Genomic DNA, 16,504 nt, shown 5'->3' on the forward strand with positions numbered 1-16,504 from the left:
AAAAGAGAAAGTTTATTTTAAAATTTTCCTTTTATAGACATCCTCATGGTTTTAAAAGAGAGTTTTAAAATTTTCAAATCTTTCCTTTTATAACGATCTACAAAAGATTAAAGAGACATTTTAATTTTGTTAAAATCTTTTCTTATTTGTAGTTATCTATAGTGTTTAAAAGAGATATTTTAATTTTTGATAAAACTTTATTTTTTTGTAATCATAATTTAAAATGAGAAGTTTTAATTAATCTTTCCTTTTTTGTAGTTGTCTATATGTTTTAAAAGAGAGAGATTAATTTTATAACTTTCCTTTATTGCCATGTACAATAGAAAATTTAAAAGAAAGATTTTAATTGTTATTAAAATTTCCTCTTTTAAAGGGAGGCAACAAATAAGGAAGTTTTAATTATATTTAAAACTTTCCTTTTTGTAAACATCATGGTTTAAAAGGAAGCTTTAATTTTTGTTGTAAATTTTTTTCCTTTTTTGAATACCATGATGTGGTTGGTCATAAGAAGATTAAAAGGAAGTTTTAATTAAACTTTCCTATTTTGTCAAGATCAAGGATTATAAAAGAGAGGGAGAGGGTGTCTCATGAGATAACACAACCCTATTCTCTTCTCTCTTTTCCTTGGTGTGGCCGACCCCTTCCTCCCTCTCTCTTTTCTCTTCCTTAGGCCGGCGGCACACCATCCTTTCTTCTTTTTCTTTCTTCTTTCTAAGGTCGGCACTCATCTCTTCGTGGTGGTCGAAACTTGAAAGAATTGGAGAAGACTCTATCTTGGTGGCCGGTTACTTGGAGAGGAAGAAGAAGAGAGAAAATTTCCTATTTTGGCATCCCTTGGTGGTTCAAGAGTCTTGGAGAAGAAGAGGTGAGGAATACAACAGAAGATCAAGAGGAGGTGAGGAATACAACAGAGGATCAAGAGGTCTTTACCTTACAAAGAAAGGTATAACTAGTTGTTTTATTGCACATCATACTAATTTTTCTTTGTATGGATTTTGAAATACCAAACATAAGAGGCTATTGATTCTAGACAATCGATTTTATATTTCTATTTTGTGTTTCTTTAATTTTTCGATCTTGTGACTCGATAGTTCTTAGTGGTTAAACCTAAGGTTACTATAAGGCGATTAAATATTGAATTTCTTTGAAAGGCTTTGTCCAGGAAGTGGTGGATGATCCCATAACCAAGAAAGCCTAGCGCCTCGTCATGTTTAACCTGGAAGTCGATCTTTAAAATAAATATTTAATAAACTTTGTAACATGGGTGGATTTGGATTAATGATGTTAAGCATCGTTTGCGATCCAAGTCTAAACCTCTAAGAACAGATAAGTTAAAATTGGAATCAATAATGTTAAGTTCTGTTTGCAATTCCAAGTTTAATTTCTAAATAACACAATAGGTTGTTAAGAAAGGTTCGGGACTTGTACAAAATTTTTGTACAGGGAACCAGTACGTTATTCCGAGTAGCAACCAACACTCTCCGAGTGATATGACCAACTTTGTCTGACCGATCGGCTGGACCTCGTTGCCAGTGAACTCGTACAAAGGGGTTGTCATCGGTAGCAATTCGGCCCCGTCGATCTGGAGCTGGTCGAAGGCCTTCCTGAAGATGATGTTGACCGAGCTCCCTGTGTCAATAAATATGTGATGAATAGTGTAGTTGACAATTACCGTATGGATGATGATGGTGTCGTCGTGCGGCACTTCGATCCCATCAAGATCCTTGAGACCAAAGCTGATTTCGGACTCGTTCGCCCTATCTTGGATGCAGCCTACAACATGGATCTTCAGTCGTCTAGCATACGACTTCTGGGCTCGGTTGGAATCTCCGCTAGTCGGTCCACCGGCTATAATGTTGATTTCACCCCGAGCGGCGTTGCTTCGATTTTCCTCCTCCTGAGCGGAGTGCCCGACTTGCCTGTGTGAGGTTAGGGCGCGGTCGTCACTCCTTGCTTGATGATGATGTCGCCGCTCGGGTGACCGCCTGATCTTCTCTCGGCGTCCGGTACTTGACCGTCTATATCGCAGTTTGGGGTAAGGTGATCGACGATGACAACTCCTGGGAGTCGGCTGGGCGACTGCAGGGACTCCGCGGCAGTCTCGGGTGTTGTGGGTCGCGGATTGATGAAAGGCATAGAACATAGGAGTCCATATCTTTTCCTTAAGCCTTGGTCGTTCGGCTGCCACGTGTTGGACGGCGTGTGGCCTTGCTTCCTGATGTGGTCATGCCACATCGATCGGGGCCCTCTTGGAGGTTGGTGGCTGGTTGGTGGCCTTCATTCAGCGTGCACAGTCGGTTCTGATGACACTTCTTTCCTTCGGGCCGCCTAAGCTTCCTCCACGTTGATATACTCGCTATCCTTCTTTAGCATATGGTCGTAATCGCGGGGCGGCTTCCTGATGAGCGAGCGGAAGAAGTCCCCGTCGATGAGTCCTTGGGTAAAGGCATGCATCATAGTTTCGAATGAGACTGTGGGGATGTCCATGACCGTCTGGTTAAAGTGTTGAATGTAGGCCCGTAGAGTCTCTCTCGACCCTTGCTTCATAGAGAACAGACTGACGCTGGTCTTCTGATAGCGCCTGCTGCTCGCAAAGTGGTGGAGGAAGGTCGTCCTGAAGTCCTTGAAGCTTTGAATCGACCCGTCCGACAATCTTCGAAACCAACGTTGTGTGAGCCGGACAACGTAGTGAGGAAGACTCGGCACTTAACTCCATCCGTGTATTGATGAAGGGTTGCAGGGTTGTCAAACTTGCCAAGGTGGTCATCTGGATCAGTCGACCCATTGTATTCGCCAATCGCCAAGTGTGTGTAGTGCCTTGGTAGAGGATCCCGTAGAATTTCCTCGGAGAATTGGCGGTTGATCCGCTCGGGAGATGAGTTGGCTTGGGGCGCTTTACCTTTTCTTGCGTCCCGAGCGGGAGCTTTGTCCGATGAAGACCAGTCCCGATTAGCTTGCGCGATTTCAGATGGCGTCTGGAACAAGGCCCGATGGAATGGAATTGGGGCGGGTGGCACCTCCACCTGCGTGTCGGTCGGACCCTTATTTTGTCCCCATATGGAAAGCTATTCCGGCCGGTCTTCTTGAGCCGCTCGACCCCTATATGCTGAGGTTGCTTGTTGCGCCATCCGATCGGCTAGCGCCTTCTGTTGCTCTATTATCTTGGCCGCTCGCGCCTGTATGAGCGCGTCGAGTTCCTCTTGAGAGAGCATCACAGTGTGCTGGTGTCCAGCTTCTTCCATCTCCTTGGCTCGGATTCAGGTGTGTTCCCAAAGACGGTGCCAATTTGATCCTATTCGAGAGCTGAGTCGATGGATGCTGGGGATGTGGTGCTCCTGTTGGCTAGCTGAAGACTGAAGATGTGGATCTCCTGCGGACGTGTACCTGCAAACACAACGCCGAACCGGGGAGGGGTTCCCCGGCGATGGCCCTCCGACGCTCAAGTAAGATATCCGGCGGGAAGAAGTAAAGCAAATAGGAAACGAGAACTGTAGCTACAGTTAAGAAGTGAGCATACCTCCGTCGAAGTCGAGGAGGTCCTTATATAAGGCTCTCCAGAGGCGCACACACGCTCCCCGAGGCGTGCACGCTCCTCAAAGCATACTTGGAATGGATGTGTCAGAAAAGCATGTCTGGCGACATACCTTAATAGCACGAGCATATCTCTGACGTGACAGTGAAAGTTTCCACCGTACGATTCCCTGTCTGACCATACCGCCGATCATGTCTCTTGTCGGCGGCACTAGTTCCTAGGAAGATATCGCCAATTGCCCCCTTTGTCCTTTATCGGCCCGAGCGTAGGAATCTTTCCCTGGCCGAGCAAAGGAACCGCTCGGCTAACGCCCTCTAGGTGGCACCAAGGTCGGACCGGCTCAGATGTCCGCTCGACCGATGATTTGATGTCCGACTCCACTCTGTCAGGCGAGGGAGCCTTAACTGCCAAGTTGATGTTGTGTTCCTGGTTAGCCGAGCAGGATGTCCGCTCAGCCTTCGTCCTACTTTATGAACGTCGGAAACTCGGTACCAGGCCGAGATGTCGGATCGGGTATTCTTCTTGCAGCTCGGGAAGGTATCTTACCCGATCGGCTGCCTACCCTAGATGTTGACCTACTTTGACTTCCTATCAGGCGGGTCTCATCTTACCACCAGATCAATATATGATTACTAAGTTTGTATAGGTGCAATTGCAAAACTAGCGTGCCTTTATTTGCTATGTGATAACTAATTAATTTAGCTACTTGCTAAGATTATATAGGTGCAATTGTAAAGCTAGTGTGGCTTTATTTGCTATGTGATAAGTAATTACTAAGATTATATATATATAGAGAGAGAGAGAGGTGCAATTAAAGCTAATGTGACTTTATTTGCTATGTGATAACTAATTAATATAGCTACTTGCTAAGATTATATAGGTTCAATTGCAAAGCTAGTGTGGCTTTATTTGCTATGTGATAAGTAATTACTAAGATTATATATATATATAGAGGTGCAATTGAAGTTAATGTGGCTTTATTTGCTATGTGATAATTAATTAATATAACTACTTGCTAAGATTATATAGGTGCAATTGCAAAGCTAGTGTGGATTTAAGTAATTACTAAGATTATAAATATATATATATATATATATATATATATATAGAGAGAGAGAGAGAGAGAGAGAGAGAGAGAGAGGGGGTGCAATTGAAGCTAATGTGACTTTATTTGTTATGTGATAATTAATATATATATATATATACATAAAAGTAGCTACTTACTAAGATTATATAGGTGCAATTGCAAAGCTGGTGTGGATTTATTTGTTATGTGATAACTACGCGATACGATGCCCGAAGATAAAGAGGCGGAACGGCACCCTTTTGCAGACCTCGCTTTTGCCCGCTGAGAGACACTCGAATCGCACCCGTTTTTGATAGAGGGAAGCGTGGGAGGTAGGAGGAGAGGAAGATGGGCGGGATCGTCGAGGGCGGCAGGCTTTGTTTTCTCTTCCTCGCGGTAGTAGCGGTCGACGCCGCTTTCGCCCAGTGCTTTAACAAAGGTCAGTCGATCTCTTTCTCCTGTTCTGCTCCCCTTCCTCGCGGTAGAATGGAATAGTTCGGTTCCTCCTGACGCATCCACTGTGTGTAATTTGGTAGGTTATATGTAGTTGTAATTGAGCTCAGTAAGTTAAGTCTGCAGTCTGTAAAATTTTATGCATCATGTCTAATCCGTAGGTAGGTAAGGTACAATGTCCGATCATACTCATGAATTTTTCTTCGTTGTATTTAGTCTGCAACCTAGGGCCTGTAGAAGCATATTCTCCTGGGAGCAGTTCTTGTGGTTTGCTCCACTGTGTCCGCTTCGGAATCCCTCTTATTAAGATGCACGAATTATTTGTATGGCTTGCTAGATCTAAATAATATAAGCTACTTGCTGGGTATTAACTTTTTGATAACTTGAAGACTTGAATACTAAAGAAAAAATAACTGAAAAAATAAGAAAAAAACTGACCTGTTTGATTTCTTTCATTATCAAGTGAATTGTTCTGTTTATTTGGCTGCAAAATTAGACACAACCTGGTGATATGCATCGCCATGTGTATCAGTGAGTTCAACAACCTTTATGCCATAGAAACTAACTTTTAAAAAGCTTAATTGATTTGCATTTTATAAAATCGTTTTTTTTGGGGGAAAATTGACTAGTTTAAGATCATTATCAAAATTTTATATTGGCATAAAATGACTCAATTTGATTATGGCATGACAACACGTATTTCAGACCTTGCACATAATCCATGATAGAGTTTGTAAAGGTCCCTCGATGATAGCAAATGTAGTTTCAAGTAGTTTGGGATATGATGTTCCCACTTGACATGGTAATCCTCTATCTTTGAGACGGCTTATTTAAAGATCAAGCATCACCAATACCATCCTCTGTTGTCACTTTGTATGCACTTTATTACCATAATTTTTGAGCTTTTCATAAATTAAATTACATTCTTGAAGGAGTATAGGTAGAAAAAACTTGGTAATATTCAACTAAGAACGCCTGGTAATAATTTCCTTAATGTCCCTCCTTGTTTCCCTACATCATAAAGAGATGTAAGTTAGTGTTACCATAAGCTGATTGATATGGTTTCTTTCCTTTATTTAGATACTCCCTTTGTGAGGAATATAAGTAATCTGCCTCAAAGTAACTTTGGGAGAGGAGGTTTGTCACACATCACCGTTGCAGGTGCTCTTGCACATGGAATGAAAGAGGTAAGTAATTGAAGATATAAAATGTTTTTATTGGAGTTCTTAAAATTTCACTGAAGCAATTTAAGCTGAGTTTCTTTTGCAATCAATTTCTTTTATTTAAGTGAAGTAGCATATTTTTTTTCCCCCAGTATTTATCCAAACCACTCATTTAACTGAGATCCAGGAGATTAATCATGCATCATATTGGCAAAAAGAGAGGCTTTCCTTCTTGCTAATCTAAATGGATTTGGGTCCTTTAATAAATTTTATGCTGTTTGACATCATGAAAAGAAAGTGATAAGTAAATTTCCAGGTGGACTACCATAACATTGGAATATTAAGTGCATCTGAAAATTGTTTGGCCCAAAAACTTTAGCTCAACTCTCCTTTATACTTGCATCTCTCAAATTTTTGGCTTTTAGATAAAGTACACCTCTACTTACTATATGCCATAGTTAATGAATGATTATGCATCTTTCATGTAGTGTATTTGTAACTCATTTTACTAGTGAAGATACTATTTTGGAACAATGAGTTGGCTCTTGGAATGATTTAAGAATTAGGGAATCAATCAGTAGTCAGCCATTAGGTGGCATGCCTTTAAATATATTGCTCTTTCATGAGTGTTTTCATATAAGAGGGCTACTCTGAATGTCTAGCTTTTTGTTAGATTGAAGTTTGGCTACAAACAGTGCCGGCAGGCACTAGCACGCCAATTCATCGCCACGCTTGTGAAGAAACCTTTGTGATCCTAAAAGGGAAGGGTACTGTTTTACTGGGGTCAAGTTCACTCAAGTACCCAGGGACTCCTGCCAAGTTCCCAATTTATCCAAATAGCACATTTTCTATCCCTGTGGATGATCCTCACCAGGTACTACTCTCAATTTGTTTACTACATTACATCTTAGTTTCATATATCCAATTGCTGTTGCTGTGGTCTTACCACATTACATCATAGTTTCACATATCTTATTGTTGTTGCTGTGGTCATTCATATTATAATATCTCCGACAAAGAACGATTTTATTTCTTTGATACTTGATTGATAGTTAATATTACACCAAATAATTCTGATTCCTTCTTTGATTTCAAGTTTTCATCTTTGGTTTCAAGGTTTTAATCAAAGAAGTCTGTTTTGATGACATCTACCTCGATACTCTGCCAACCTTGTATCTTTACTATTATGATAGTATTGGTAAAACTTCTCCAAAGAACAAATCAATTATCTGAAGGCTTTAATGAGAAGCATGGATACCTATGTGCAGATACCATAAACTGAGTCTTGAGGCAAACCATTGACATGTTTGTATAATCAAATTGAGGGCCACTATCTTGTGTTGTGTGAACTCAATTGATGCACCTAGGCAACTCAAACTTAAGGACTACCTACCTCATGACCTGGGATATAGAACGTTGTAAGATAGGTTTGCTCATATCTAGAGGGTGCATTAGAGATTGAGAGGTAGAAAAACAATTCCATGCCACTAAAATTTCATATTTGTTCTGCATTCGTAGTTCTTTAGTATCATTTCTGTGTAAACAAAGCAAGAAAAAAAGTACATGAATCTTAGCAAAACTGTGGTAAATAGAGGATCAAAATGGTGAACAAGATATGTAAATGGTAATTTACTGTGTGGTTTCCACAAAGCCGTAGCACAAGAAGAAGATAGATCAAGCAACCATTAGTTTAGGATCAGAACAATTTATAGTTTGAAAGAAATTGTGTTAATTATTACTCCATTAAATTATAACTTTCTGCTCCATTAATATTAGCCATTACCAAAATGTTGGAATAAATGTGGCTTGATGATGATTATGATGATTACTCCATTAACAATGTAAATATGCCACAGAAACAAGCATGCTTCAGCAAGTTTTTAGCAGTAGCTATGGTGTGACCATATCACACAAAAGGAGCTTTTTTGTCTGAATTTTATGAAGGTCCGAGTAGGCCGGCTAGAAGGGGGGTTGAATAGCCTGAAAGAATAAATCAAGACCGTTCTCGTTCTCTGGACTCGGGTTAGCAGCAATTGTATAATAAAAATAAACAATACAAAAACTGAAAGAAGAGACTCGGAATTTTACTTGGTTACAATCGGGGTGGTTGTTAATTCAAGACAATGACAGCACTAGAAAAACTCCTTCGTGTAGGCAGAGAAGCCTCTTACCATCTTTGAACACTCAGACTATTGCTAGGAACGATCCGCTGCGAACACGGATAAAACTTCCGCTGCGAACGCGTCTCCCAAGTGTATGGAGGGCACCTCCAACGAGGCAGCACAGATATAATTTTATCCACTGCGAACGATCAACTTTGGCTAGGACGGGGGTGCCCTCAAGGTTGTGGAGGGCACCCTCAATGCTATGGAGGGTGCCCTCAATGCTATGGAGGGTGCCCTCAATGCTATGGAGGGCGCCCTCTATATGGTGCCCTCTACATCATGGAGGACGTCCTCTACCTGCAACGTATAAATAGCTCCAGCTTTCCTTTGGATCTTTCGTTGCTCCGTTCGCTTGGGTGATTACGGCCAACCGAAATAGGGCTCACTCGAATTTAATTTCCGGCCTTCTCCTCGAGCAGGCTTTCGCTCCGGCTTCTCGTCCCTTGAACGCCGCGTACGTTCTTCTTGTCCACTATATACTTTTCCGCGGCACCTCGTCCCTCAGACGCACTGAGCCCGTCGTCTCTCTCCCGTGTCGTCCTTCTCGCTAGTCGTGCCTTCTACTCGACTTCCTGTGCTCTTAAGTTCCTGCACATTTAGACACAAAGATTAAACCAAACCAGGACCTAATCTAACTTAGTTGATCATACCAAAAACAATCTTGGGGATCCAACATTTTATTGTGTAAATAAAACCACTTTGAGATAGGTCCTAATGGGGGGGACTACCACTGTGCATGGCAAAGAATGCCTATATATACTTACATACTTCATATGAGTGAGTGGTTCCTTCCAATGATGGTAAAAGATAAAGATCATTGTGGTAAAAGATAAAGATCATTGTGCTTTCCAAGCACACAAATATGGCACTAGCTGTATGAGCTGACAATTTTTGTTAGGAACAAAATCATTTATGGGATACTGACACCAAGCTGAAAGCTTCATTTAGGTGCAAAATCATTTATGCTATACTGACAGAGGAGCGATGCTGTAGATTGTATTCATATAAACTTTTAAGCTGACACTTTTTTATGGGCAACTTGATTTGTAGAAGAGTCATAACATAGAAGAATACATTAACTTTATATGATCTATAAAACTTAATTATATCTTGAGAATGGTGTAGTAACTACTTTAATTTTTCTCTTGATGAATTGGAGTTCATATCTTGTGCAGGTTTGGAATACTGATGAGAATGAGGACTTGCAGTTTCTTGTTGTTATATCTCGTCCGCCAATCAAAGTGTTAGATTTCAACCCTATATTTCAACTATTCTACATTCCATTTAATAGTTACAAGTTATTGCTAGTTATATTTCTCAAAATTGAAATATATTATGATTTTCCTATATGCTATCTTTCCTTAATCTGGGTTCTTTCGAAGTTGGATAGGATTGCTAACCTCTTCTGTTTATGCAAAAAACAGTACATTCTCATGCATTATGATTACACATGGAAAACTAAGTCTACTTTTTGTCTACGTTATCTTGGAATACCCATCATTAATCATAGTCCTATTCATCTTTATCTTTGTTAGCTTTACTAATTCGGATATTTATAAATCCTGAGTCTTGTCATCCACTCCTGTATGTCTGATCCTTGTATCATTTATCGTCATATCATAATTATTTAAGTTCCGGTCAAGTTTGCATCTAAACTTCAAGCAATACTGATATGCCTACATCCAAAACGCTCAATATTCTGAAGTAGTTTGTGCATATTTTAACGAGTGAAAAAAAATACTTCATTTGTGTATGTTATGCAGTATTATGTTTAAGCATATTGATTTGTAAGTTATGGTAGATGCAGTATCTCTAGTATTCTTTTGGCTTGTGCATATTTTGTATAAATTAATTTGCATCATACATAGGTATATGTACGACGATTGGGACATGCCCCATACAGCAGCCAGGTTGAAATTCCCATTCTTCTGGGATGAAGAGTGCTTTCATGCAAAGGATGAGTTGTGATGTCCTTAATCTGCGACTGTCTAATATATCGCATTTGGCCTTCGCGTAGAGAATTTTCTCATGTAAAACTTAACATTAATAAACAGTTGTCTAAATGTGATGGCTGATCAAGTCTGAACTTTTACCCCTCTGCATGTAATAAACTTTGGTTCATCTTTATGGATGGAAATGAAGCCCATTTATTAACAAAGAGCCAAGGTTTTGTTGTTAATCAAGTATTACAAGGTAAGTTATTTGTGAAGGCATTTAATATAGCTAATTTGCTTGTTTGCCAACAAACAGTGCGACGGAAATGAAAAAATGAGGATAAAAAATTTAAAAGTTTTTTATTCCCTATTTATTTTAGTGAACATGACTCGGGATGAAAAAATGGACCATCGTTAATCTTTGACAAATTGCACCTTGAATAAAATGTGATAAGATGAAAAACGATTGATCATACAATTTCGGGTGAATAGGAAAAAGGTGATAACCAACTGCTTAGTATTCCAATAACCTTCAGTAAGCGCTGTACCAAGTTCAGAAATTGCTTTATCCTGATGCCAAATACCTTCTCGGACGAGAAAAGAAGGAACAGCTGTTGGGAAGATTCTCTGCATCAGAATGTATGCAGCAAGTTTCTCCATCCCTTCCTTTTGCACCCTAACTAATGTTTCCCTTACACTGTCACCATAAATGTTGTTTCCTATAAGCAGATAGGACATATAAAATCTCCCAAGCGAAGAAAATAATAAAAACAAGACAGTCCTATGTACGAAGTTTCGTCAATACGGTCCCGAGGAAGGATGTATTGTACATAATTTTACCCTGCTTTGTAAAAGGTTATTTCTGATATTCAAACCTGTGACCTCGAGGTCACACGACAATAATTTTATTATTGCGTCAAGACTCTCCTTCAAGTGAAAGAAATAATAAGAGTAAAAATATGAATAAAGGAGGATAGATGGTCCGTAATTTGCGGATCAGAATATGATCCACTATTGTAGACCCTTTATTTGGATGGACCCTACCAATTTAAAGGTGAACTCCATCCAAATCAATGATCCTCGTATAGTGAGCCATCCCCTGGTCCATAAATTACGGACCAGAAGATCCGGCCCCGTGGATAAAGAGGGACCTCCTCCTTCTCGCTGTGGTTTGAGAACAAATAGATCAGGTTTTTCGACAGCAGACCTAACAGTTTCTGCATCATCCAAACTCCACAACCCTGCAAAACACTTTCTCACTTTTGCAATATCATCTTTATTATCGAGGAACCTGAAATACACAAGAAACATGAGTAAGCGTGCAAAAGTATATGTCAAACATAATGAAACTGACACAATTATAACCCATTTCACAACTTTTACAATTTTAATGTAAATCATAGATAGAAATTGGATTACCTCAACAATCCATGTGACAATAGAACATGAAAAAAAAATAATCCAGGCACAACCAGTTTCTGGTTAACCTATTCAAAGTGGATCATGTCAAAACCATCCAAATTGTAGTTCACAAAACTGCAGATCAACGTTAAAATCTCTTTAGATAGTTCAAATCTCTAATTATAGCTTGTTTTGTTAAACTTACACATCCCATCTAGGAATAGAAATTAGTTACGATTATTCAGACTTTAGTATTTTAAAAATCCAGAAAAGACAGAACATTTGGAGCGGAAATTGCACGTTACAAGTTGTTTCTGTTCCAACAATCAAAGGGCTTGCTACAAAGCAGTTAAACAAACAATAAAACTAACTACAAGCAAAAATTGGAAATTACCAAAAGAAAATAAATTTGAGGAATTAAAAGGGAAACAATGAAAACCTTTCCAACACATTTGGTTTGGCTAATTCTTGATATCTCTCTGTTGGATCTGAAGCAAAGTTGTAGATCTTGAAGTTAATTATGTTTCAGTATAAAGAATAACCCAAACTCTAAATGAGCACAAAATTATGGACGTTTTACGATCGGTCTACAATCTGCCCATAATTCAGCACAACTCTATTTAGGCGTGGCATGGCCGTGTGGATCCACATGACCAGCTTCTTCTTGGCCTCGACTCTGGTCACACGGCCGTGTGGATTCACACGGCCTTACCCGACTTCCTCTCGGGTTGAGTCACACGGCCATGTGGCTCACACGGTCGTGACCTTCTTTTTCACTGTTGGCCTCACACGGTCGTGGCTTGATTTACCTCTGGTGGGAACACGACCGTGCGGGTCACACAACCTGAGCTTGTTTTCTTCTGGAGTTGCTCCCATGCGCGTTTTTACTTCATTTTCGCTCGCTCCAATATGCATCATATCAATCAAAATATATAAAAAGCAGATCTCCGAACATAATATAATAGAAGTACGACATTATAATGAAATAGGGTGCAATAAATGTAGATTATACTAATAAAATACAAGTAGATGTGTGTCAAGACATGCATAAAAGTATATATAATCTACGCACATCAATATGTATGAAGATGTAACAATAGGGTAAAGCATTTCAAATAAAGATATGGTTACATCAAGGATCAGCTCTAAGTCCCTATCTTTTTACACTAATTATGGACAAACTTACTGCACACATTCAAGACACAGTATCATAGTGCATGTTGTTTGCAGATGATATTGTTTTAGTAGATAAAACACATGAAGGAGTAAATGTTAAGAGCAATGATATGCTCAAGGAAAAAAACTCAAGGAAAAGCTCAAGGATAGACACATAAAGTCATGGCCCACCATTTCACTTTTTGTAGACCCCATCACTTTATGTGTCTATCCTTGAGCTTTTCTTTGAGTTTTTTTCTTTGAGCATATCATTTTTCAAATGTTAAACTAGAATCTTGACGAGAAACACTAGAAGGGAAATATTTTAGACTTAGTAGAATAAAGACAGAATATATGAAATTTAAATTTAATGTAATATTAGACGTAATGAGATAATTGTTAAGATAGGAGATGACGATTTGCTCGGAACTGAGGGCTTTAAATATTTAGGATTATTTTTATAAAATGATAAAAGGATTGAGAAAAATGTCTTACATAAAATACAAGCAGGATAGTTGAAATGGAGGAGAGCGTCGAGTGTTTTATACCTCTATAACTTAAAGGAAAGTTCTACAAAATCTTAGTTAGACCTGTTATGTTATATGGACCTAAATGTTGGGATATTACTCGAGCACATGAGCATAAGATAGAGTTGCAGAAATAAGAATGTTAAGGTGAATGTGTGGACATATGAGGATGGACATAATAAGAAATGAGAGCATTAGATAGAAAATCGGAGTTGTATCTACTGAGGAAAAATTTCAAGAGACACGTTTAAGATGGTACGGACATGTACTTAGATAATAATGGCGTAGTCAGGATTTTTAATTAGGGGGGGGGGGGGTGAATTCAATTAATTAAAAAAATAATACAACACAGAAAATGTATAATAAAAGTTATATATGAACTTCATATGTTTTTACAATATCACTCTTTGAGATTTCATATTTTGAAAATGCTGAATAATAGTTTCATTATCAATGGTATCAAACACATCTCGCTCAATATATGGTATCAAACAATCATTTACCATATCATCTCCCAACTGATTTCGAAGTGAGGTTTTGATTATTTTCATTACTGAAAACACTCTCTCTGCAGTTGCAGTTGCAACAAGTAATAGCAATGCTAACTTCAAAAGTAAATATACTAAAGGATACATACGATGTTTTTTCAATTGAACTATCCTTTTAACAAGTTGGCTAATCCCCACAACCTCAGAGAATTGATTGCTACTCCGCATATCAAAAATAAAGTTATCAAGTTGGGGCTCAAGATGCATTAACTCCATCGGGGAAAAATCGGATGGATAAAACTGAGCAAACTGAAGTAATTTTCTCTTATCATAAGCAGAGAATGAATTTGATGGATCAAGACAACTCATACACAACAACAATTCCGTGTTCACCTCGTTAAAGCGACTGTTCAACTCCTGAAGTTGCAAATCTATCACTTCATAAAACGTTTCAACACGATAATAGTGAAGATTTGTCCTTCCTTCAATATTTCGTCGTGATCTCCCATGAAAGACGAACAAGTCTTCCATGTGCGGGGTGACTACCTCATATTTAACACAAAATAAAAAAACTTCATTCAGTAACAAATATCAACCATCATCTCTCATAGTTTGTAGTTGATGTTTGCTTGATGTTACAAGAATCATGACATTTACAATGTCTTGATCTTTTCTTTATAAAGCTTGCGATAAATCATTCGTGACTCCCAAGATATTCTTCATTGAGTGCATCTGAAATATAAATTCATATTTTCCAATCAATCCCAACAGATTATTTACTTGCGCCCTTTGCTTGTGATCTTTTCCCTCTTCAACAAATAAAAGGACATCAATAACTGAAGGATACAAGCATATCAAACTTAACAATGTATTATAGTGTGAACCCCAACGTGTGCTCCTAGCTTTTTTTAATGTCATCTCTTGATTCATACCTTGTCCAGTGAAAATATCACCATTGCAAATTTCTTTAATAACTTTTTCAAATTGTTTCTCACGAAGTATATCTCTTCGCTTGCATGACGCTCTAACAATATTGTTTAATTGTGCAACCACATCAAAAAAAAAAGTAGAAATTCTTATGCGATTTTCAGCAACAGTTACATGTGTAAGTTGCAGTTGATGAACAAAACAATGAACATAATAAGCAGATGGGTTCTCTATCATAATTAAGCTTTTTAAGCCATTGAATTCTCCTCTCATATTGCTAGCTCCATCGTATCCTTGCCCCCGCAAATTAGATATAGATAATCCATGTTGGCACAACAAAGAATCAATGACAGTTTTAAGTGATAAGGCAGTAGTGTCGCTTACATGTACAATGCCTAGAAAGCGTTCAACAATATTTTCCCTTTCATCTACAAACCGTAAAGCAACTACTATTTGTTCTTTAACAGATATATCATGAGTCTCATCAACCAATATAGTAAATAATTTATCGTCGAGATATCCAAGAATAGAATTAGTGGTTAAATAAGCAATGGATCTGATAATATCTTTCTGAATATCAGGCGATGTCAATTTGAGATTTGAGGGAGCATTGTCTAGTGCAACTCTATTGATATCCTCATTATGGTCAACAAGAAATCTTAACATTTCAAGAAAATTACCATGATTGAGTGAGTTTGTTGATTCATCATGACCACAAAATGCTAATCCTTGACACATAAGAAATCTTATGCAATCAATTGATGTTGTCAAACGAACACGATAATCGATAGCAACTTGACTAGACTGATTGACCAAACAAGTTTCAATATATTTTTTTTGATTCATTAATCATAAGTCGTCATCATACACATGTTGTGAATGTTGCTCTGATTTCCAACATGTTCATTAAATTTTTTTTTTTCTCTAATTTTTAAATCCCTCAGTAACAAAAGAATCACCACCATTTTGACCACCATGATCCTCTTTGAATAAATAGCAATAAAGACAGAAAGTCGTATCTTTTGCAATGCTGTATTCTAGCCAATTAGGATGAAGACTAAACCATATAGATCGAAATCTTCATTTCTCTTTTGGACAAAAACGCCAAGGAAATTCATGATTCTTAGGCTGAAAAGGACCTTTTTGTAAATAGTAACGTCGAACAATCTCCCTTTCATTAACATTATACTCAAGAATGTGCTTTCTTAGCCCAGGATCACTAGGATACTCATTTGAGTCAGCATCAAGAGGAGCTGGTGGAGGCGGAGGAGGAGGAGGTGGTGGAGGGGGAGATGACTTGTTTGAAGTAGGTTCATCTCGTATTTTCTTAAAATACCTCAACATTGTTATTTCACCTAATTTATCATCAACATAATATTTTAGAAACATAATCATCTAATTAATAACTATTTGTTTTCAACAATTTATATTCGAAAAACAAATAATAAACGAATTTGATAGAAAGAAATCAAAAACATGAATATATATGCAAAATTAACACTATATATTTTTTCAATAATTAAATCCGTAATCGAAAGAAATCAAGTAAGAAAAATTTACCTCAATCAAAAGACATTTGTTGTGGAGCGTCGGTAGCGTTGTCAGTAAACGATAGCAGCGATAGAGGCGAAGCGATGATGGCAACGTTGGCAGCAAACGATAACGGCGGTGCCGCGTTGGCAGCGACGTGCGG

General features: G+C 38.3%; 1 protein-coding gene across 1 annotated transcript; it reads left to right on the forward strand.

Annotated features, from left to right (window-relative positions):
* The first annotated feature begins 4,795 nt into the window (after positions 1-4,795).
* On the forward strand, positions 4,796-10,558 carry LOC122053284 (auxin-binding protein 1-like). Its single transcript, XM_042615276.1, has 5 exons — positions 4,796-5,037; positions 6,132-6,238; positions 6,888-7,088; positions 9,555-9,622; positions 10,248-10,558. Exons 1-5 carry the CDS (start codon positions 4,947-4,949, stop codon positions 10,345-10,347), a joined length of 567 nt encoding a protein of 188 aa, XP_042471210.1. The 5' UTR covers positions 4,796-4,946; the 3' UTR covers positions 10,348-10,558.
* Positions 10,559-16,504: the final 5,946 nt, after the last annotated feature.

Source organism: Zingiber officinale, chromosome 3A (assembly GCF_018446385.1).
Source record: "Zingiber officinale cultivar Zhangliang chromosome 3A, Zo_v1.1, whole genome shotgun sequence".
Lineage (NCBI taxonomy): Eukaryota > Viridiplantae > Streptophyta > Magnoliopsida > Zingiberales > Zingiberaceae > Zingiber > Zingiber officinale.